Here is a 22,034-nt window from a genome sequence, read left to right on the forward strand (position 1 = left end):
ATTAGAACAAAGCTTTATTGAGTGGCCCTCAGGAACAACCCCCCCCCCCCCCCCCCCCCCCAGCTTTACCGGAATGGTCCAGCGGGGAAACCGACCAAACTCATTAAATATTCACTAATTGTCAGTTTGGGTTCTAAAACATGATTTAACCCGTTTTTAATATCAGCCAGCAACACGTGTGTTCTGCATCATTCAATCTGCGGCCCAAACGAAAACTTTCTGTCCTAAACGTAAAAGCGGTAAATTGTAATAAAGGGTTAATTAACTTACGCAACCAATCTCACTACTCTCAGCCGCTTCCTTGTTGTCTAGATGTTTCAGTAACAAATTAGTAGAAACTTCATTGAAGCTTTTTCTCTGGGAGCTGAATGTGTTTCTCGCCTATGGGCAGACTTTAACTGAAGGGCCGGACGGGGGCCGGAGATGCTGCCAACTCTTTAGGTCGTCTCCATGACTCGGCTAATAATTATTTCTGATACCGTAAACCAAGAGACACAAATATACAAACCCTGCAAACCCCGATCTCTCGACGCGTCGGCGCCGCTACGAAGAGTAAACATGGGGAGATGGGGGGGTTTGGCGTTATTATATCGGAGTTGGCGATCTGACCCCGGCGCCCCCCTCGCGGTTAGCGATGGGAATCCAGACTCCGTGACCTGGAAGTGAATTGAGAGGTCATTCGTAAAAATTACCTCTAGAATTAATGGTTTTGATATCAGTTTTAATTAAATTTAAATGAACCAATACCGTTTTTGTTGACATTTTGCCACGCTGCCCCCCGCCCATTACCCCACCGAGCGCCCTCTACCCCAACCCAAAGATTTCCGTTAATGACCGGATATTTCAAGCGAGACGGCATTTATTTCCCAAACAGATGAATACGGAACGTGACAGACGGACGCGTGGGATACGGAGCGGGAACACGGAGCGAGGCGGCCGGGGAAGGCGGAGCGAGGCGGCCGGGGAAGGCGGAGCGAGGCGGCCGCGTTGGGGGGGGGATTTATCTGGAGACGGACGCGCAGAGGCCGGGTTTTCTGCCCCTTTCTTTATGTTTTCAGATGATCTCATCGTCGCTCATATCCCAGATCTAAAGGGAGAGAGAGCAGAGGGGTAAATAACAGAGGGGTAAATAACGACATGGGGGCAATCACATTGTTTCTCCATCGCCTGTTAACCTTCCGCCGATTTATAAATCATCCGGATTTCGGGGGATTGTTTGAGATTATAACGCAAAGGAAGCAACAGACAACCCGCCAAAAACAATAAACCCAAACGTGGCAGCATCCGGACCCTCGAACCCACGGCTACGATCAGATTTCCTGCGAGTCGGCGATATCTCTGCTTATTATGTACAAAGAGCCGATAAATCCGCAGAGCCTCTCGCGTTAGGAGGGGGGCCCAAGGGGGCAACAGCGAGGAAAATGGCGGCCCTCTGCAGCGTTTGCCAATATAGTTCAGATTCACATGGGAAGCCAGACCTGAATCTACTACTCTTTCAGACCGGCCCCGGCTGGAAGCCTAACAGGAACTCTCCGGGTGAAGCGTCGCTCCTCCGGGTCACTAAAGGGGAAACCCTGGTCACGGGAGCTGCGTCAAGGCCCGCTACCCGCCTCAAGGCCCGCCCCGCTACCCGCCCCCTTCCTATTAAAAATAATCGGGTGTCCGTGATGGTGGGACCACTAACAGCAGGACCGCCCACTGACATCAATGGGACCGCCCACTGACATCAATGGGACCGCCCACTGACATCAATAGGACCGCCCACTGACATCAACGGGTCCTCCTACCCACATCCCGAAAGGGGTCTCCGAAGCCAGAAGGTTCCCGCGGAATTCTGCAAACTGGAGATACGGCGAAAATTCACAGAAAACACTACTCTGCCCAATCCCAGTAGTATTACCATCTCAGCTGTAAGGACATAAAATGCGTTGACTAATCCTTCATCAGAAATTTCCAAATCCTGACACAAAATCTGAATGAAGTCCTCAAACGCCGAAGAGTGAAATGGAGAAAGAGGTGGAGGGAACCTGTGAGGCTGCGGCGCAAGAGTTATTCCATTTCTCGCCTCTGTGACGGTGCTCCATGACGGCGCTCCGTGATTGGTGCCCCATGACGTTGCTCTCTGATCGGCGCTCCATGATTGGCACTCTACTTTCTACATTTTTACTCTAGTGGTTCTGCTGCAAAGTGGATTTATCACCATGGCGACTAATGGAATAGTCCAATCGCGGGGTTTACCAATCAGGGGCGGCTGTCACTTTAAGCGCAGTCTGAATACAATTAGCTTTATTACCAACAGCAGCAGAACACCCCCCCCTCGGTAAAGCTTTATTTAAACGCGGCGCTCGCCGACGCTCAGTATTTTTCCGTCGTTGACGAGGAACACACAGGATCCCTTCAGCTGGACGTCTGCGGAGCGTCCCGGGATTTTCCACGGCGGATATTCTAAGATTTACACAAAACTGCAAACTTGGCTATTTTTCCTGGTGGCCGACGCAGGCTTTTTTTGTTCAGAGTCACCAGTTTGTTAACTTCCCCGTCTCATTCCATCTGAGTAAGAGACCTCTGAGGTCTCACACGCTTATCTAACGCTTTCTTCTACGTTCTTCCAATAAATCAACTTCCACTAAAGACTTCATTTCTCGGGGGGATTCAGACCCCCGGAGTGGATTCAGACCCTAGGAGTGCCACTCGATAGAGCGTCCGTGTGGAGACATAGCGGGGAATTACATGGGTCGTGCGAATAAACAGTGGCGCGGGTGGTAACCCAAACCGGAGGGCCAAACTCGTGGCCCCTACAGGACTGAACTGGCTCTATATGAACATGAGAGATATTTCCTATCAGGATGAGATCGGGGAGGAAACACAGATAATCGCGCAGCTCGGTGTCCCTGTCTCCGCCCCCGTGATTGTGGGGGTGTAGAGGACCCCAGACCCAGGTGATTTTAGGGGGGTGGGGTCAGAGGGGGGCACAGACTGAATTCCCCGGCAGACGTCGGGATCTCAGAACTCACATAATGTCCACGAGCCAATCAAGAGCCACGTGCATTAACCCATGCCAAGCGGTGAGAATTTCCCCCTCAATCTAGAAAGGTGCACATGTCCCCAATATATCTGCGGTGCTCTACACCCCCCCCACACTGTGCGCTCCACCCCCCCCACACACACTGTGCTCCACCCCCCCCACACACGGTGCTCCACCCCCCCCACACATGGTGCTCCACCCCCCACACACACGGTGCTCCACCCCCCACACACACGGTGCTCCACCCCCCACACACACGGTGCTCCACCCCCCCACACACGGTGCTCCACCCCCCCACACACGGTGCTCCACCCCCCACACACACGGTGCTCCACCCCCCCCACACACGGTGCTCCACCCCCCCCACACACTGTGCTCTACACCCCCCACACACTGTGCTCTACACCCCCCCCACACGGTGCTCTACACCCCCCCCCACACTGTGCTCTACACCCCCCCCACACTGTGCTCTACACCCCCCCCACACTGTGCTCTACACCCCCCCCACGGCTCCATGCCAGAAATTATAAAATGGAAGAATCAGAGCGATAAAGCCATGACAGGGGGCTTTGTTTCCCGTCGCGCGGTGCCGCTGCCGACGCGCTGCAGAGAGCTTTTTCTGGGACTCGTTTATTTGTGAAGCCGCGAGATGAAAAGACACAAGAGGGGGGTAATTGACTCGAACTCGTTTAGTAACCTGTAACCACGGAAACGCGAATTTGCAGCCTGTCCGCTACTCTGCGTGATACAAAAAGCTGCTTCGTGTGTCGGATGAAAAATGACTGGAAAAACGGGCATTTCAGCAAAAAAAATACAAACTTAATTAATGTAAACGTTCGCCAAATTCCTTCCTTCGTCCTAATTTTGTAAACGCGGGGATTCAGAACTCATGCTTTTGGCCTCTTTTTAGATCTTCTGGAGTCGTCCAGCGAGCGCGCCCCGAATGCCCTCTTCTATCTAAACGACCAGCCCGGTCTAGCAGGATAACTGCCCCTTCATGCCCCACATCTGCTCCGCGCCGACCGGGAAGTAAAAGTAACGGCGATCATACGCCCGTCATAATACCCAACGTGGTATAAGTGGGGGTAACGGGTGAGAGACAAGGGCAAGATCTGCTCTAACCAACACAACACAGCTTTGGAAATCGCTCCTTCGCACCATATGGGGGGGGGCAAAAAACGACAGAGTAAAAGGACCCCTGAGCCCCCATACACTTTGCCATAGGGGGCAGATTGATGCCGATCGGGCCCTGAATAAACAAACCCTAACCTACAAAACGCGCCTGGAACCGGTCCTGTTGGGAGCGTCAAATAGGTCAGCAGTCTACGCCCTGCATGAGAGGGTAATAATTACACAGGGCCCGGGGCGGAATTAGGGCACGGGAAGAGAATCTCCATCCGGGGGAATTCATAATAAGAGCTATAAATAACGCTTGGAAAGCCGGGGGAAAGCGTCGTTAGGAATCCATGTTGGGTTTTGCTCTAAAATAAACATTATTATGATTTTCTACGTGGACTCTTTACATTTTGCTAATTCTGCCCCTTTGGGTTCGGGCTCTGCCCCGGGTGAGAGCCCCTCGGTCACGGACTAGGTTTTTGTTCTAAAGAGGGTAGATATATAATGAATTAAGTGCTGGCGGGGTGTATTGGGTGCGGGGGGGTACGGGCCTCTGTCACATCGGGGGGGGGGGTACGGAGACACAGGCGGTTCCACGTTAATACCCAGACCTTGCACTCTATTTAAGCTCCGGTGCCGTCGTCCTCGCTCGTAAGTGATATCCGCGGTAACCGTTAGCCGGTTGAAAATGATCCGGAACGTTATCACTTTAATCCTACACGGAAATAAAAGTCGTCGGGGAGGAATTTCGGCTGTAACCAGACCCAGGAGGAAAGCGGCCAGCTCCCTGCCCGCGGCAGCTGCTGTAACCCGAGGAGCCCCTCTGCACGGAACTGGCACCTTCCGCTGGTCGAGGGGCTCGCAACAACCCTTAATCCCGGGGGTCCTTTCCGTGGTCTGCGGGGCTGGTCGGGGGGAGGAAAAAGGATCAGAGGCAGAGAAACCGGCGGTTCCACGTCCTGATCCAGCAGAACTTCCAATAAAGTGATAGACAAGGAAGCACAGAGGGCAATTGTTACCGACTGTAACTGGCGGGGTATTAATGGGGGCATTTCTCACCATATGCTACACTGTCCTAGTAGGTGGTCTGTGAGAAAGCCACGCAACTCCACAGTAAGTGCGACCACAACTGTGAAATGGCAGCACGGCGCGGGCGGAGGGACGGCGGGGGCGGAGGGACGGCGCGGGCGGAGGCACGGCGGGGGCGGAGGGACGGCGCGGGCGGAGGGACGGCGCGGGCGGAGGGACGGCGGGGGCGGAGGCACGGCGGGGGCGGAGGGACGGCGGGGGCGGAGGGACGGCGCGGGCGGAGGGACGGCGCGGGCGGAGGGACGGCGCGGGCGGAGGCGGAGGCACGGCGGGGGCGGAGGGACGGCGCGGGCGGAGGGACGGCGGGGGCGGAGGCACGGCGGGGGCGGAGGCACGGCGCGGGCGGAGGCACGGCGGGGGCGGAGGGACGGCGCGGGCGGAGGGACGGCGCGGGCGGAGGGACGGCGCGGGCGGAGGCACGGCGGGGGCGGAGGCACGGCGCGGGCGGAGGGACGGCGGGGTTACTCTCTGACCTTGCAAAGGGATCCTTCTCAAAAATCTCGTTATTTCTGGGCCAGAAAGTGCCACGTTTTAAATACACGCAGATATTTCCAGGGGCGAGTGTGAAGCTGAAAGCGTAATTCTTTGAGCCAGGCGGGTTTCAGACGCGGGGCGACCCCAGTATTCGTGACGCTCGCCCGGCGCCGCCTTCTGCTCTTTCCGGCTGTTTCGGTTCCAGAAGGTTTTCGTTTAAATCTCAGTTAGTGAAACGTCGTCCCGGGGCACGTGGCCGTAAAAATGTCTTTATTGCCCCAACCTACGGCTGTTTTTTTTGTTAAATAATCATAATTTAGCGCACACTGAAAAATCTTTTTGGGTCAGCTTTTGGGCGTAATCATCAGAGAAGCTTCTTTGAAGTCTCGTTGGGTTTTAATCGCGGTGATGAAAGCAGCGGACGCTTCGCAGCCCAAAATCTGAGCAAAGTTTAGTGGGTGCGGGGCTGAGCTGGAAGCCACTCGATGGGCCACGGCGGAGCGTTTACACAAATCTACATCTGGAAATCATTTGCTCCGAAGCCGATTTTATTTCTCCCTCCAGCCGAGGGGCCGATTGGGGCCCAAATACCCTGCTATTGGCTGTAACAGAACCCACCGTCACTTTCTTCCGCGGGAAGACCGGAGATACGACTCGGGCGCCTTTTTTTACATCTAGAATGTGCAGTAAAAGCACTCCTTTATAAGCAATGTTTTACAAATGAAACGGACGTTGGACGAGAAGCGTGATGGGAGTTGTACTCCCCAATCTGTGAGCCAACAGACTTTTAAAATCCGAACGTTAAACAGAAAAACCCTTTGCAGCGGAAGGGCTGTCGGTCTATCCCTCGAGTCTCTCGCTCCCATTTACCTTCCTGGTTCAGGCTCGGCGACGTCCCGCGGAGAGCCACCAGGACGCGGCAAACAATCAGTGTGTAAGCAGCGCGTTCACTGACACAGCGTGGAGCGAGCAGAGCCCGACGGCCTGCGCCCAGGGAATGGATGGGGAGCCGCGGAGACCGCGACCGCTGCAGAGACGAGCTGAAGCCATCTCTCCTGCAGCTGGCGGCATCAGGGGCCACAGGAGCCCATCTGAGGCAGGTGGAAACCGTAATAGTGAAGATTAAAGCCGAGGAAGGAAGCGACTGTGACATAAGTGACAATTCTGGGAGCCGTGCGGAGGAGCGAATCCAACCAATTTACCGTCACATTCAGTCATACAAATACCCACAACCTTAGGGCTGAATGAACCCCGGGGCCCATCGGCCCCTGACTCCTGGCCTTCCTTCTGGTCTGTGACACAGCAGAGTGAAACCGCCATAAAACTTCCCAGGAAAATGTTTGATTTTTCCATTTAAAGTAAATAAGTTTGGGTTAGCCGATAATAAAACACGAGAAGGAAGTCAGATTTTCCGCCGCTAACCTTCACGATTTGTGTATAAAACATGCATTTCAGTCCCAAAGTAAAAGTGAAATTACAGCCGCGTTCTCGAAGAGAAACCCATTAGCCGCGTCTTGACACGATATCATTTCACGTGGATTTTCCAGCCCGTTTTGTCCTCGTCCCGCCACCCACCTCGGAGGGAAAGCTGCGCACGCGCTTATTGTTGGAGCCCGAGGAGGGACTTGCGTTACACGAAGCCTGCGATATCACTCCGGCTCGGAAATAGAGAGAGATCTTGGAGCTTTTCCAAGCAAATGGAAACGAGATTCAAATGTTAGCTCGAGTAAATTCCCAAAGCGCTGCGTCTCCGGTGGAAAAGAGACTTCAGCGCAGATTGGAGGAGCTTCCCACAGCTTGGAACTCGCAGCTAAGACTGCATTTGCCGTGGAAAGCCCTCGGTGGAACCAAAACACACACAAACATTTCACTGCTTACAAAAAAAAAAAGAAAGAATATTATTTTCAGCCTTCAAATGAAAACCAGATGCCGACGACGGCCGCCAGATCCACCCCGCAAAAGCTCCAGGAGAAACGCGCGGCGGATGTTATTTACTCGCCGGACGGTTAATTTCATGGAAACCAAAGTCACAAGATGCTGTTTTTTGCTAACGAGGCTTTTGCGGCATCGTTACTGTAAATTTACAATCACTAAACGGCAAAGAAAAAAAGGTTTTGATGAGAAACGCGAGGGAAATGGAAAATTTTTACTAAAACGAGAGGAAAAAAAAAGTCAGAGGCTTCCAGATTCAACAAAGTAACAGAACCGATAGAAATAAATAAAATCAACTGAGAAATAATATGAAATTTGGCAAAATAATGTACGTGTCGAGACCCCGTTATAACGAGAGGGTCAGCACCTTCACGGCAGATGCCCCAGCGAGGGCCACACGTATCACGGCTGTTAGAGAGCCGTGGAGAGCAGCACATGCACGTCACACGTATGAAATGACTTGGTATGATAAACATACTACGAGGACATGCAGTAACTGAACAGTTTATGCCGATAGCGCCAACATATTCCGCAGCGCTGATAATCATATAAATGAGGCTTTTTCACAAATGGAGAGAGCCGCGCGAACAGTTACCGCGTGGTTTATCGCGCGGAAATCTTTAATCGGCTCATAAGCTGCTGAATGAATTCCCCAGAACGCTTTCCATGTTCACAGAATCCCCGCATTTAAAGAGACAGACTCTGCGGTTCCTGCGCCGCGCAGGCACAGGACTTCTCGAGCCGTGAACGTGTTTCTTTAAGAAGCGTCTGTGTGTCTGGGAGCCGAGCACGCGATGAATGACTGCTGTTTGCTCCGTTCTATGCATTACACCCCGGCAGGAGCAGACTCGCCCGCACAGGGGCTCCCGGCGGCGGAGATTTAAAGAACCAAGAAGTGAAATCATCCCCCGATCCGTGAATTCCACGTCCCTGTCTGCGGCTCTTGTGACGTTCGTGCCGGTGCCAGTAACGTGTGTAGTTGTCATTATTGTGTTTAAAGTGATGTAATTTGATACAAAACAACAGGAAACAACCCAGGAAAACCCAAACCCTTTCAGTCTGGACCTCAAACGCTAAGCCGACCCCGATTTCCTCTTCTATCCGGATAAAACCTATCATTCCCTTTCATGCATTTAAGTATCTATACATTTACTATTCTATCGTCTCAAGGTTGCAAACTTTATGTGGTGCATTCCACAGCTCCATTCTACTGGTTGCTATAGCGATTGCTCCACTTTTAGGCCTCAGAGCCGCTCTTTATACAGTGTTTTCTGACTCGTGTGTGCAGCCCTTACCTCGGCGGCCTGCGTCTCCTGGTGGAGCAGCGTGAGACCCGTCAGATCTTCCAGGAACGCGTGCGAGGAATCGAAAACTTCTCTCAAAAACCGGAATCCGTCCTTCTCGTACTGCTCGATAACCTGCGATAACACAAAGGCAGCGTTAGAAAACGGCCGCTCGGCTGGAAATCACAACGAATTCCCCGGCAGCCTCTGAATAAAAACACTAGAGCACATCTTACCCCACAGAGCCACGCAAAATACCCCAAAATCCCAGGGCTTTGCGGAGGGGCAAGCGGGTTCACCTCGTACCTGGCAGTCGGGGAAGGATTTCATGATCTCATCTGATGAGCACGGGATGGGGGGGGGGGGTGTCTGTAAGACCAACAGACTGACCCTACAGGAATCCTCACCGCTGGGGGTCCTGAGGTCCCCAACGCACGGATACTCTGCCCTGGTGACCCTCAGACCGCTGAGCACAGAGAGATTACTCGGTGAATTAAATAACGAGTGCATAAAAAAAAAAAAGTGACATAGAGGACGATTTATTTAACCAATATCGTGGTATTTCATACAGTTTTTATGTACGTTCACACAGACTGTCCCTGGCACCGTATGGACAAGGAGCGACCTTCCTGTCCGCTGACGTATATATCAGCGCTTCCCATGGAGCTGACAGCCGACGCAAACAGGAAAAGGAAGGGAGAGGAAGGAAGCGGCTCGGCTCTCCCGTGAACACGACGGGCTTCATTCCGAGTGTGAGGGGAGCCGAAACCTCATTATCCGAGCCAACTTATCGGCACAAACAAAGGCCTTATATGGTGAGAGGCACATGAAAGTAACAAAACGTGCAACATCACCACCATTCACTAAGCATGGTGAGTAACGGCGCAGTCTAGAGTTTCCCTCGCAAACGGCAGAATCATCGGGTTTTGACCCGGAAGATCGAGATCCGACGGCCTCTGGACCCCAGAGGGAATTGCTTTGCGCTTGGAGCTGCTACTTCTGTAGCATCAGACGAGATATAGTTCAGAATCAACAAATATTTGGGAAAGTGAACTTTTTGCCATTTTGGGCATCTCTGTAGCTTAGCTGTTTATTGCACCAAAATAACCAAATCTCCCGATTCTACAAGCTTTTCAATAAGAAGAGAAACCCAGTCCTACACGGCTTAACCCCTTAAGGACAACGGGCGGTCCCAAAATCCATTGAAAACAATGCATATGTCATTAAGGGGTTAAAGTTCCCTCTCTGTATGTGATCGGTGTGCAGTACTCCGCGCAAGCTCGGACCCGTGATCCGTAAAGCGGCAACCTCTTCCCGCTACCAACGCCTCTCCACACGACCTAAACCATTCATTTTAAACAAAACGCCAGCCTTTTACAAACAGGACGGTGGAAAACTTTACATTTTGGGGGAGAAGAGGCTTTGAAATAAAGACCCCATCAGCGGAAACGGACTTTCACCGGAAATGACAGAAAATCCTTTGGGAGTCTGGACTCACACTTCGGGGTAACAATGGCGGGAGCGAGCGGTGTCATTTCAACTGAATAAACAATGTCCCCAACTGTTCCCCAGCACAGACGGCTCTTTGTGTCTTCCAGTTATACTCAACCCAAGCGAAGAACTTTATCGGGAAACCTCGAAGGAACAATAGGGGGCATTGTGCCGGCTGCGCTCTGTGCAGGAAGAGCCGACGGATTTCACAACCCGCCGGCGTACCGTATGAGGCTTCAAAACCTCTTCTCCTCAGCGACTGCTGTGACATCATACGGCGTGGAAATAAGGGCTGAAGTGAAGTCACAGCGTGAAACGTTATATATAGAGGCGCTGGCAGGAGTGGGTGGGATGTGCGGCCGCCTGCTCCCGATCGTCCAATCAGAGTTTTCCAGCTCCGCATACCGTTACCTGCGCGGCCTTATCCCATATATTATAATAACGAGTAGGGGGGATACGTCCCGCGTGTTACACAGCGAAGCCGCGTATATGAACCGTATGTCTCTGTCGTTCACTTGGCATTGTATCCATTATGTTTCCGTATGTATTATGTTTATAAGGAGGGATATTTTAACCCCCGAAGCACTGATATGCTGCCCTGAGAAACGCGCGCTCGTTCCATGGCAGGCTGCGTGGCTCCACACAACTCGCCCATTTCCGCAGAATTCCCCTTTCTGAGCTCAGACCTCAATTTCCTTAAAGTACGCAAACGGTTCCAGCAGGCAGAAAGAGCTCGCGGGGAACTTGGCAGCGAACGCCAGAGATAAAAGACACATCTGGCTTAAAGGAGACGCGTGCAAAAAAACCCAAAATGCAAATACAGAGGAATAAGTCCTCCCCGCTTCCAGATCCCTTGGCAGGTTTACACGAAGCTATTAAACTCACGATAAGTCGAGTATTTGCTGTGATGTTGGCCGGGCTCCAGCCAAACAACTGCGATCGGCTCCATCTCGCTACAGACGTAAAACATTCAAACGCAGCACTAAATCTCACGCACCCTTACCAGCCTCGCCAAGAAAAACGCTCTATATACACACACACTAATATATATATATATATATATATATATATATATATATATATATATATATATATACACACATACACACACGTAATAAATAAAGTATTATGAATAATAATAATGCTAAAATCGGTTACCGACTCACCAAACATCCGCCGGTACATATTATAAAACTTAATAAACAAACTTTTCGTGGGAATTAAGCTTTTCTTGATACTAAAGTAGAAATTTTGTTTGTAAACCAAAATAATTCTTTTCTAAGTTATTGCCGCACCAGGCGAGTGATGGGATAACATACCTTCACGGAGCAGGCGGTGCACTTGTCAAACGCTAGGCTCACCGGCAGCACGTTGTCGAATCGGGATAGAAATCCTCGGATCTGTAAAAGAATTCAGTGCGATTAGGCATCTACAGTGCTATGGCATACCCGGGGTTAATCGCTCCCCAACATTCAATGGCCGGAAAGCAGAGTGAAGCAACACTGCCCCCTTCTGCCCAAACAGCGGAAGCGCTACGCAGACCCAGTCCCTGTGCATCGTCATGGAATTTAAAGCATTTAAACTTTATCTGCGCAGAACAGAGAAAAACGGGCCAAAAACACTAAACTACAGGCTAAAAACGTGAAGTGGGAAATAAAATTAAGAAATTACGTTTCCAGTCTGAAGACTAAAAAAAGGCCCAAAATTACTAAATATATATATAATCCAAAACATGAAACATTCAGACACTTCCAAAGAGAGGCCAATGAACACAAATGAACGGTCATTAACCCCTGAATCACCTGATGTGGTACGAGCCCAAGCGAGGTGGGAGGTTCGTTCATACGGTCGTCACTGCTGCTCGCAACAGCATATCCCCTAAAACACAAAAAAATGCAGGCGATTTGGGCCATAAGGTGCAGAGCAAGGACCCCGCACAACGCAAGAACGTTTTTTTTCTGCTGCTATGGCAAATAAGCCTCTCAGCCTATCAGCAGCTTCTGCCTGTGTCACAAAGCTATAAAGCACTAGCACATAATTACAGAAGACAAGGGTTAGTTAACCTAAGGTTTTGATGGCCCTGGCCATGTGAGCTTACAATCTAGCAGAAGGTAGATGAGATACAGCAAGGGGCTGTCTGCTGATTATGTCATCACACGCCTTTTTTGCCACGGCATCACCAAATATAACTTCTCAAAGTATATAACAGATCTGCCCTTTAGACCCCTAATGGTTAACGGTTTCACCTCCCAGCTAAACCCAAACTGGGAACCATTTCAGAACACTTAATGATCTCCTTCGTAACTCAGGGGCTGCCAAAGCATCTGGGACTTTACATCAAAGGGAAGCGATGCTGAAGTCAGGTTACTGTGACTACTACATGTGAATCAGCCCGTAAAGAAGACATGATTCATGCGCGACGCATATTGGAAACTTAGTTTCTTTTAGGGGAATTCTCAATGAAAAGGTGATTATGGTGACAAAGTGAAGCCGTTTGCCACAGAGAAAGTGTCGCTGCCACGTTACATGACGGGAAGAACTCAAGGTCACTGGATACCCTCTCATCCCTTCGTTACCACGTACCCCTCGGGATGCTGGATTACAGATACCATCAACTCCACGGCTAACGCCCCGGCGATCATGGATAACCCAGGTCGGCTGACGGTGCACTGCTGGTCCAGCGTACGGTCTCTGGTGGACTGATGGGAAAAGTTACCATAAGTGTCTGTAAGCACATAACTAGGTGACCGCATTCCCATCTATTATCAGAAGTTGTGGACGTGGTCGCGTCCCTTTAACGACGTCCTGCTGAGCCACATGCTTTACTGACAAACAAACAGTTGAAAGAGAATAACGTGGGACTCTGCGGTAACCCTCAGCCGGCGAGCGCCACATAACCCGTGTTCTAACCGTACCTGTGTGGCACTGGATGCCGCGGGTGTGTAGTTTGTGTTAATTGGCGGATTTTTCACTCACGTCTCCTGGTGCCACGACATCGTTGCAGAAATAACAGCCGAGCTTGTAGCCGGGGATATTGGAGAAGAGAGAGGAGCCCTGGAGATCACAGGAGCTCTCGGCACAAGAGTCGCCTGCATCCTCAATCCGTGGCCTCTTCAAACCGTGTCTCATCACCACGAACGTGTCAAACCCCAGGGCAGCGTTGATGACCAACTGAAATCAGAACGGGGACAGAAAGGGTGAGAAATACTTGACAGCTTCGGCCGAAGAGCCGTGAGGAGCAGACAGACATCGTCAGAAATCCAGGCGCAACATTTCCGTTTCCCATGATGCACCAGGACATACGGAGTGGAACCGATATGAAACCTCATTATAGCGAAAGCGAACTAGAGGAATACAGCACTCAGCCTGAATGCTGTTTATTGTATTTATGGTGGCCCTAAACCGTTATTGCATTTGTGTCCCAAAGAGCTTGCAATCCACTCATTATTATGCTATCTATAATTACCCTGTGGCAGGAAGGGGGCAGGGAGTGGTTTGTTTGTTTGCGAATGTATGAAAATGCAATTTAAGTTCACGATAAGTGTCTACTGAGTGTGGGCTGTGCGGAAAGTGTGAGTCAGGAATAGGACCTTGAAGTATCACTCACTGAAACAGTCACTCTAAGCGGAGTAAAAGTTGGTTTTGATTCACCGGCCGGCCTCTGCTTTTTACAGCCTTTCCCGGTCTGCACGGAGGCGTCTTTTTTTAGTCCCTGATGGACCAGACTGGACAGAACAGATCTAACCACACGAGCCGCTTGGGAAACGGACCCGGTGATCAGAAACTCTGCCATTTCCTTAGAAGTCGAGCGTCAGCAAAATACATAAATAATTTTAACTATAAAGTTGAGGCCGAGCTGGGGGAGGACGGATTCATTTATGTTTTTGGGAAAAACTGAAATCTTTCAACTGTATGTATGGCAGTAAATGGCGCGAGCTCCTGGAGCCGCCGAGAGTCCCCACAATACTTTTACAGTTTAAACCGAAGCGTAACATCTCGATCCTCCACATTCCTGGAAAAAACTATGAAAATAGAAAAAAATTGTATATAATGACAAAACGGGTCAATTGCACTTTAATGGAACGTAACACTGAGTGATGGGAAGCTCCACAATGGGCAGTAACGGCAGCCTTGTTACTAAAGTCAGATACAGAGTCGCCAGCATGCAGTACGTCGGCTGGAGGGAATTACCTTCCTCTGGCTGGCAGCGATGACTGTGGGGAGCCAGCGACTTTCCCTGGTGTCCATTAGAAGGAATATCACGTCATGTTCTGCTATGAGCTGCTCCAGCTTCTCAACTTCGTCCTGCGCTTGGGTCAGGGTCTCCTGGGAGAAGTTCACTGGATGTCCCGGCATCGGGATACTCATATTAAAGCCGTTAGATGTCTGCAAATAAACAGGGATTGGGTCAGATTCCATCTTCATGAGGACGACTCTGAAGGAAAAGATTAATTGAGTGTCGCCTTAATTGGACATTTCTCGTACGGCTGCGCTCCGTTAACATTTAGGCCAGACGTTTGTGTCATTTGATATTAAAAGTTCCGCTACTTGGAGATAACAGCTCGACCGACTAATTGTTTTGGAGTGACGGAAAAGACAAGAGGCTGAAAACACTGTAATTAAACTAAAATGGTTTCAAGCACTGGGTGAATTTAACACGTTAGGCATCAGACGGGGCAGACAGAAGCCAGATTTTTATTTATGAATCCAAACTGCTGTCTGCACGACGGACGTACTGAGGCTCCGGAAAGCAAAACCAAAATGAGCGAGTTATTTAGATATTTTTACGATAGTCCCCTCTTCTATGTATATTCGTTATTCTAGAACGCCCATCTATTGATCCCGCCGGAGGTTTCCGTACCACACCAGGAAAGATCTTCTGCAGTTTTGCGGCGGCCGCGATGGCCTTTGAGGTTCCCCCTCCGAGACAGTCTTCGAATTCATACAGAGGCTGCCGGACGGGGTTAGAATAGGAGATTTTGGCATTGTCCACAAACGTTATATGCCGGACTCCCCAGCCCTGCACAAAGATAAAGGAATAATACGTGTATCCTTTCCAAAGCGTGAGCGCAAAACATCGTATAACATCACAATCAGACGGCACCACTCACCATCAGCGTCCGAGCCACGTTACAGCCCAGGGTCCCGGCTCCCAACAACAGGCACTTGGCCGAAATCACCTTCTCCAAGTCCAGAGAAGGAACCAACCGCCAGCGCATGAGTTTCAGGTTGAGGTCTACGGATGACTCCGCTAATCTGAGAGAGAAATCGGCACAAAATTAAAACGAGGCCAGAATCCAGGAGTTTCAGTTTTATCTGAAGATTAAAACAAAAGCTGTTGATATGGTTTACCTTTTTGGATCCATACATTCGCTGAGGTTGACCATTCTTGGGCCCATTACCCCTTTTTGGTTTTTCTCCCATCCAACGGCTTTTGGGCAGGCTGAGAAAAGACACCGAGGGACTTCATTTAAATGGTGACTGGAACCAATAAGTCAGGATAATTATCACATATTGATATGTGAAGCCGGGAATTTCCAATGGGTTCACGCCATGAGCCCTTTAATGTCTTGTATGTTATTTTGGGTAGACTACATGCTAATTACAGGTACTTTTCATGTTATGAGATGTATTCCAGCAGCAGAAATACTGTCACTCTTAGTTTTGGGGATCTTTTTTCTGATTAAACGGTTTGATAATTATGCTGATTATCCGGTTACCTTGGCTAAGCGTGGTCTGAGGGAGAGTAATTTGGAAGGCCAGGCTGTGTGTTACGTCCCTCGCCCCCTGCATGGTCCGGTCTCTAACACTGATAACTTCCACCGACGGAAATCGACTGCCCCTGAAAATCAAAGTTTAGAAATGAGGGCGACGACCCCCAATCCCCGCCGGGCGCCATCAGAAATGAACTCACAGCTTCACCTTAATCACTTCTGAAATTCATAAATAGCTTGAGGTTTTTTTTTTAGCAGAATTAATTGATCATTTATTTTCGTTTAATTACGTTCAGTGAAATGCTAACAGTGTCGGGACAGGTGCTTAATCAGTTCCATTAATCTAAAGATTTGCGGGACATGACTGAAATCCCGAAACAGGAATCAGATGGAGACGCTTGATAGAGGTCAGAAAAAGACACCGGAAACCAGCTGAACTTCTAGGGGCCGGTAAGATACCGGCTGCCCCCAATGGTTTCCCGTCTGACAAATGACATCATACGGGAAGTCACACGTGCCACGGGCTACCTTTATTCGCAGCGTACGGGATTCACAAGGAACAGTTCATTTTCACGTGAACTTTTAGCTTAATGGGCAAATATAAAAGGTTCAGATTTTCCTCTCGAAGGTACATCAAAAAGGGGGCTTTTATGGTTCTGTGGTGTAAATGTTTAAGGAAGGGCAGTTTATACTCTATAATGCATTAAGTAAGATGGTGGGGATTACATTATTTTGGTTATTTAATTCATGTCAAGTTTTAAAAGGGATTGTAGTTTCCCAATCGCTTCATGGCGCCTGCATGAAGCTCCTTAAGCATTAAAAGGGGTTAATTCACGCCTGCAGACTAAAAAGATTAGCTATTGTCATGCCAGCAAGAACAGGTAAAATCACATAAAAAGCTTTCATTATAAAAACATAAGTAGAGATTGGGGGAGAAATGAGGGCACAGGAAAAAAAATAAAAAAGGCATTAAATTGTCTCTAATTAGCGCTATTAAATTAACAACTCATTTCTAGAGCCGCTCAGGTTACATAATCCCAACGAGTCTCAACGCAGACCAGATTGATGTCGGGTTTCATCCAGTTATTTTATGTGCAGAGTCTGCAGAGAATCGCAGTGACGTTTAACCTGCCCCGGTACGGACTGATTTAATACTTGTGCTTCAGTACCATTGGTACGCCACCATCGCCAGCATGTTCCGCAAGGGCCAGCCCGGGTGATTTGGTAAGGTGCTTGGGTCGTAAAATCCCAGCGTTAGCTGAAGAAAGACAACAAGTGGTTAAAACAGTAAATACTGACATCCCAATTAGTGGATTTACTTCAAGGCAGAGACGTGTTACCACTGCACGCCAACCTCGTCTCTTCACTCATGCCGATTAACTACTTAAAGACGGGGGCGTTTTCACTCCTTTTCACAATTTAATGGACCTGTCAAAATTATAGTTTACTTAAGTTGGGCTTCCCTTCCATATCGGTCCCTGAAAGCTGCCTAGGGTCCTATGGAGACGCGTTTAGAAACCCTTTCCACTTTCTCTCCGACTAGAGATTCCTGTATTCGGGAAACACTCACCTTTTCTGTGTCTTTATAAAATTCATCAAATTTGCTTAGCGGAGCCATGGAAAACGAATCATTTGTGTAACGGATTAGAAAGAACGGCGGAGCCGAGGAGCCTCCTGCTTGTAACAAATCGTCGTATGCCTTCTGAAAAGCTTGTACCTGAAGCCAGAGACGCAAGCAGGATATTTTACAGACGTCATCCAGCCATTACCCCCATTTCATAGATCAGCTGCCCTCTCCGACTCGATGCCACGCAGAACCTTTCGCGCATGCGAACCCTTTGAGTCCTTCTAGTACCGGGTGCACGTTACATGTCAAACCAGCTGAAACTCTGCAATCAATTAACACTAAAAATCTTTGCAACCAATTAATTACATCTCCAGTGATTTAATTGCAGGGGGACAGGGTAACACAATTTGAGATGGAAAAGCGTTTCCTAAAATTCCTCAAACGCGAAGCTGGCAGCCAACGTGCAATTCTCTGTTTCATAGCAAATCCTTTCGGTACATCAGCCAAACTTATTGGAAAGCAGTAACTGCACTCTATAAGCTTGCTGCGTTCCATAACAGACGTTTACCACTAAAAGGAGTGATTCAGGAAGGAATTAAGTATTTATTACAGTAAATATCAGTGAAAGAATTCACAACCTGCAGATTATCACAAATCATGTGAAATCTATTTAAAAGATAAATAACGCAAACTAAGTCGTTAAATCAACCATTTGGCTTTAAAATCAAAATGGTATCATAGCCAATCTTTTTCATAGCTCGACGATGATTTTAAAATGATAATAATGAACCCAAAGCCTTGCTGGCCTCTTCTACAAACCATCTTCCATGTCACCCCAGACACACTCATATCAGCGCCGTGGAAGCCTTCGTCGGGCTGTTACCTGAACCTCCGAAAACCTTTCCCCCAGCGGCACCGGCGCCGTCTCCAGCTGGACTCCGTCTGGGAGGCACAGGGCAGGGAAACAAAACCAGTAGTAAAAACGGTACTTTTTCAAATCCTGCCGAATAAACACATACATTAAAAGGAGCACAGATTGCCAGCGGCAACTAAACAAAAAAAATTCCCCAGTGTGACCCAGTTATCTTTTCTTTATAAAGCCCCTGAGGCTAATATTCTGATCTCGGGGCATTCATGAAACACGCAGTTAAATCCCTGTTATTAAAGAATCCCAGAGCATGTTACAGAATATTACCAGCTGCTTCTATATTCCATTTTTATCTCGATGCTGTCAGTGACATTTACAGAAGCTTTTCAGACCACAGAGGCTCCTTCTTCAATAATCATTATATGCTTGAGACTAATTACAGAGACCCAGGGGCTCATTATATGTAATATGTGGTTTTAAATGAAACATGATGGGGGGGTTTATTATCTGTAAACTTATACGGCACATCCTAGAAGGGTTTAATACCCGTAACACGTGATCGTATCTATGCCCGTTTCTCTGCCTCGTCTGGTAATGGAGAGGGCTTTATTTTAAAGAAATGAAAAGAGGAGAAAAGGAGCGATAGGTCACCGGTTCCAGATCAATGTGTTATCGGAGCGGGCACGTCCTAAATGGGGGCTTCTGTAGCGGATGCAGCAGGAGAGAGCGAGGACATCCAGAAAAATAACAACGTGTATTTATATGTATTAATAGACACATGGCGGTTACAGATAAAATGTAAAAATAATTAACTGAAGCCCCTCATGCAGCCTTTTCTGTATGCAAAATTAGACAAAGCCATCCATCACGGGCTTTGGAAATCCATTAGAGTTATTTACGTTGCGCACACGGTGTTTGAATAGCTAATCAATGTCTTTTGTTGACCCATATTTTCATGCAGGAAATAGACAAAAGCTTTGAGAAGCAAAAGAAAAAAGGTATAAAAAAAGCCGCCTGTTTGAAGATCGATATCTGCGTATTGTTATAAATTGAATTGTCAGAATCTAACCTTTCAAGCGTACGGAGGCTCGGGCCCCAGAAGACCGAACATATTAAAAATGTCACAATTTAATCTGGAAAATAATAGCCGGAATACATTAGGAGATGCAAATCCTCCAGGATAAACGTTAAATTAATAAAACGTGATCTTTATTTCCATGGTTTACAATTAACATTCAGCAAGAGCTGCTTTAAAGCACCCGGGAAACTGGATGATATAACCCCAAGAGTTAAGATTATGAGGGTAACCTTTCTGCTCTATGGGGCTAAACCAAGTAGCAGATTTAAAGAGTGCCTGTGAGGTCCAACCTCGTTCAGATTTCTTTTCTGCATTTACTGTGGTTTATGACAAAGGTTAAGAAAAAGTATAGTTACCGAGAATGTTAACAGGATGAATTTATTTAGGAGAATGGGATCCTCAATGGCTTTCCCCGACATAATTGCATCAAAGACCTGCAAAATACGTGTTTTGTTAGACAAATATAAATCAATGAGTTTTACTAAAGAAGCACAGAGACACCAAACATGTTTGGTTTATGCATTTCATAGAGCTGTGACTGGAGCGATCTATGCATCAAACAATATGTTTATTAAAACACAGTCACATTTTTAAGGGGCTACCTTAAGGCATTAGAGAGAGGTCTTGTGATAGAAGACATGTATTATAGACAGACTTAAAAATCCCAAATATAAAAAAGCAATTTTTTAATCCTAAAGCCACTCATGATTGGACGTTAATAGTATTCCAGCGATATCGGGCCGGAATGATAGCTTCACATTAATGATAAAGAGCTTCACAACTTTATGAAGAGCTTCACAACTTTCACCTCATTAGCTGCATGTTCCAGCAGAGCTTTCTTATCACACGATTTAAATGACTCCAAGGTGTTGGTATTGTACAGGGACCCCCGCACAGGGCAGCATCGGGTTGGCGTCGGGGCGTTCCTGCGCAGGGAAAACAGACACGTTAACAAGTTAATTATTCCAGGGTGATAATGTCGTCCTGTACTGTGTGATATTTTAATAAAAAAAAAAAAAAGAGAACCGGAATCTCTAAACAGCACCTGGACCCGCATCGTTGGGCGCTGCGAGGGAAGAATAAAACTGTCCATGAAAAAGAAATTTAAATAATACGTTTGACCACAAGATAGAGACTTATAGAGTCTTAACACCCCCACCTCACAAACTCCATAAAGGGGGAAATGGGTCTCAATCTTTTTAGGTTTAATTTGAAAAAGTACTAACTCACATATCAAAGGCACTAAACTCCAAGGTAAGGCGAGTCGGTAACCGAACTGGATCACCTGAAACATGAAGAGTGACAATTATGTGGAACAGGAGCGACAATTTAAATTTGTCTTCAGCACTAAAGTACACTTCATCCAAACTAACTCTTTAAAACACATAAAAGAGAAATAACTTCAAATACTACATTAAAGGACTCATTAAATTGTCAGGGCACGCTACAGTTCATAATACCTGTTGACTCTCCTGCTAGTAAATGCATGTTTTGGTTTAGAAACATGTAAATATGAAAGCTCCTGATCTTTAAAGCCCTTCAGACTTGCTTTAACAGAGATATCGGAAGTTACCTGATCTGCTCTTTAAAAATCATGCCCCAAAGTACTTGGAATGAGTTTGTCTTTTCACACAAGCGCCGTGTAATCAGATCCACGCCACGCAGATTACATATGATTATAATTACACATAATGGGGAATTAACATGCATTAGTATGATATATGCATATACAGTTTGTACACATGCCCCATTACAGACCCTCTTCCCATTTCCCTTCTGATTGCATCTTGGCATGCTGCGTTTTTTAAATAACCGTTCAGGTTTCTCTGCAGCTCGCGTGAAAGCTCATCTGGCATTCTTGGCATCCCATTATCAGAGTCCGTCCTGGCTGACACAGGATAATTACCTGTCCCTTTCCCCAGTAAAGTGTTAATTCACACTGTGAACACTCACACATTTGTCTGTTACCATAAGACAGGATAATGATCTGTAGGATTACACATCTCCATTTACACGCCATGTCACTTACCATTATAGTAATAACCCTTTATTTCTCTGGGGGATTCATCCAGCCGATACTCATTGAGCTTTTTTTGGGTTAATTTGTGCCAAAAGCCTGCGTCCAACGCACTTGTGAAGGGAACAAACTGAAGCTTTGGAATGTCGTGCTCGGGCACAGGTTCCGTTATGCTGATGTCGGATGTCATTGCTTCTTTTAGATTTTACTGAAAAGAAAAATTGATTATTTATAGTTTTTTTAAATATTACGATAAAAGCTGCCTCAAAACTAACACCCCATCTCCTGTGAACCCTGGCCGTATAACATGGAAATGAGACATTGTGAGCACAACGCTGTCATTATCATAATCTTCATTTCTATTCAGCATCGAAGAATAC

General features: G+C 47.9%; 1 protein-coding gene across 1 annotated transcript; it reads right to left on the minus strand.

The window, feature by feature from the left end:
- Positions 1 to 1,054: 1,054 nt before the first annotated feature.
- On the minus strand, positions 1,055 to 21,844 carry LOC149277343 (ubiquitin-like modifier-activating enzyme ATG7). Its single transcript, XM_089503022.1, has 18 exons — positions 21,667 to 21,844; positions 20,868 to 20,922; positions 20,446 to 20,563; positions 19,994 to 20,071; positions 18,575 to 18,691; positions 17,695 to 17,841; positions 17,294 to 17,382; positions 16,131 to 16,252; positions 15,763 to 15,853; positions 15,522 to 15,666; positions 15,272 to 15,430; positions 14,602 to 14,796; positions 13,387 to 13,581; positions 12,994 to 13,109; positions 12,213 to 12,288; positions 11,730 to 11,810; positions 8,932 to 9,054; positions 1,055 to 1,087 (listed from the first exon to the last, which is right to left on the minus strand). Exons 1-18 carry the CDS (start codon positions 21,842 to 21,844, stop codon positions 1,055 to 1,057), a joined length of 2,118 nt encoding a protein of 705 aa, XP_089359148.1.
- Between the last annotated feature and the right edge of the window lie 190 nt (positions 21,845 to 22,034).

Source organism: Sceloporus occidentalis, unplaced genomic scaffold (genome assembly GCF_023333645.1).
Source record: "Sceloporus occidentalis isolate IW3139 unplaced genomic scaffold, rSceOcc1.0.p SCAF_216, whole genome shotgun sequence".
Lineage (NCBI taxonomy): Eukaryota > Metazoa > Chordata > Lepidosauria > Squamata > Phrynosomatidae > Sceloporus > Sceloporus occidentalis.

Bases quoted from the DNA above. Each gene is read 5' to 3' on its own strand.
- LOC149277343 (XM_089503022.1), bottom strand. From the start codon at position 21,844: ATGACATCCGACATCAGCATAACGGAACCTGTGCCCGAGCACGACATT. The intron at 18,692-19,993 runs GTAACTATACTT...TTTATTCGGCAG, and splicing joins TCATCCTGTTAACATTCTCG to GATTTGAAAAAGTACCGTTT. The intron at 15,667-15,762 runs GTAAACCATATC...TTTCTCTCTCAG, and splicing joins GAATGTATGGATCCAAAAAG to ATTAGCGGAGTCATCCGTAG.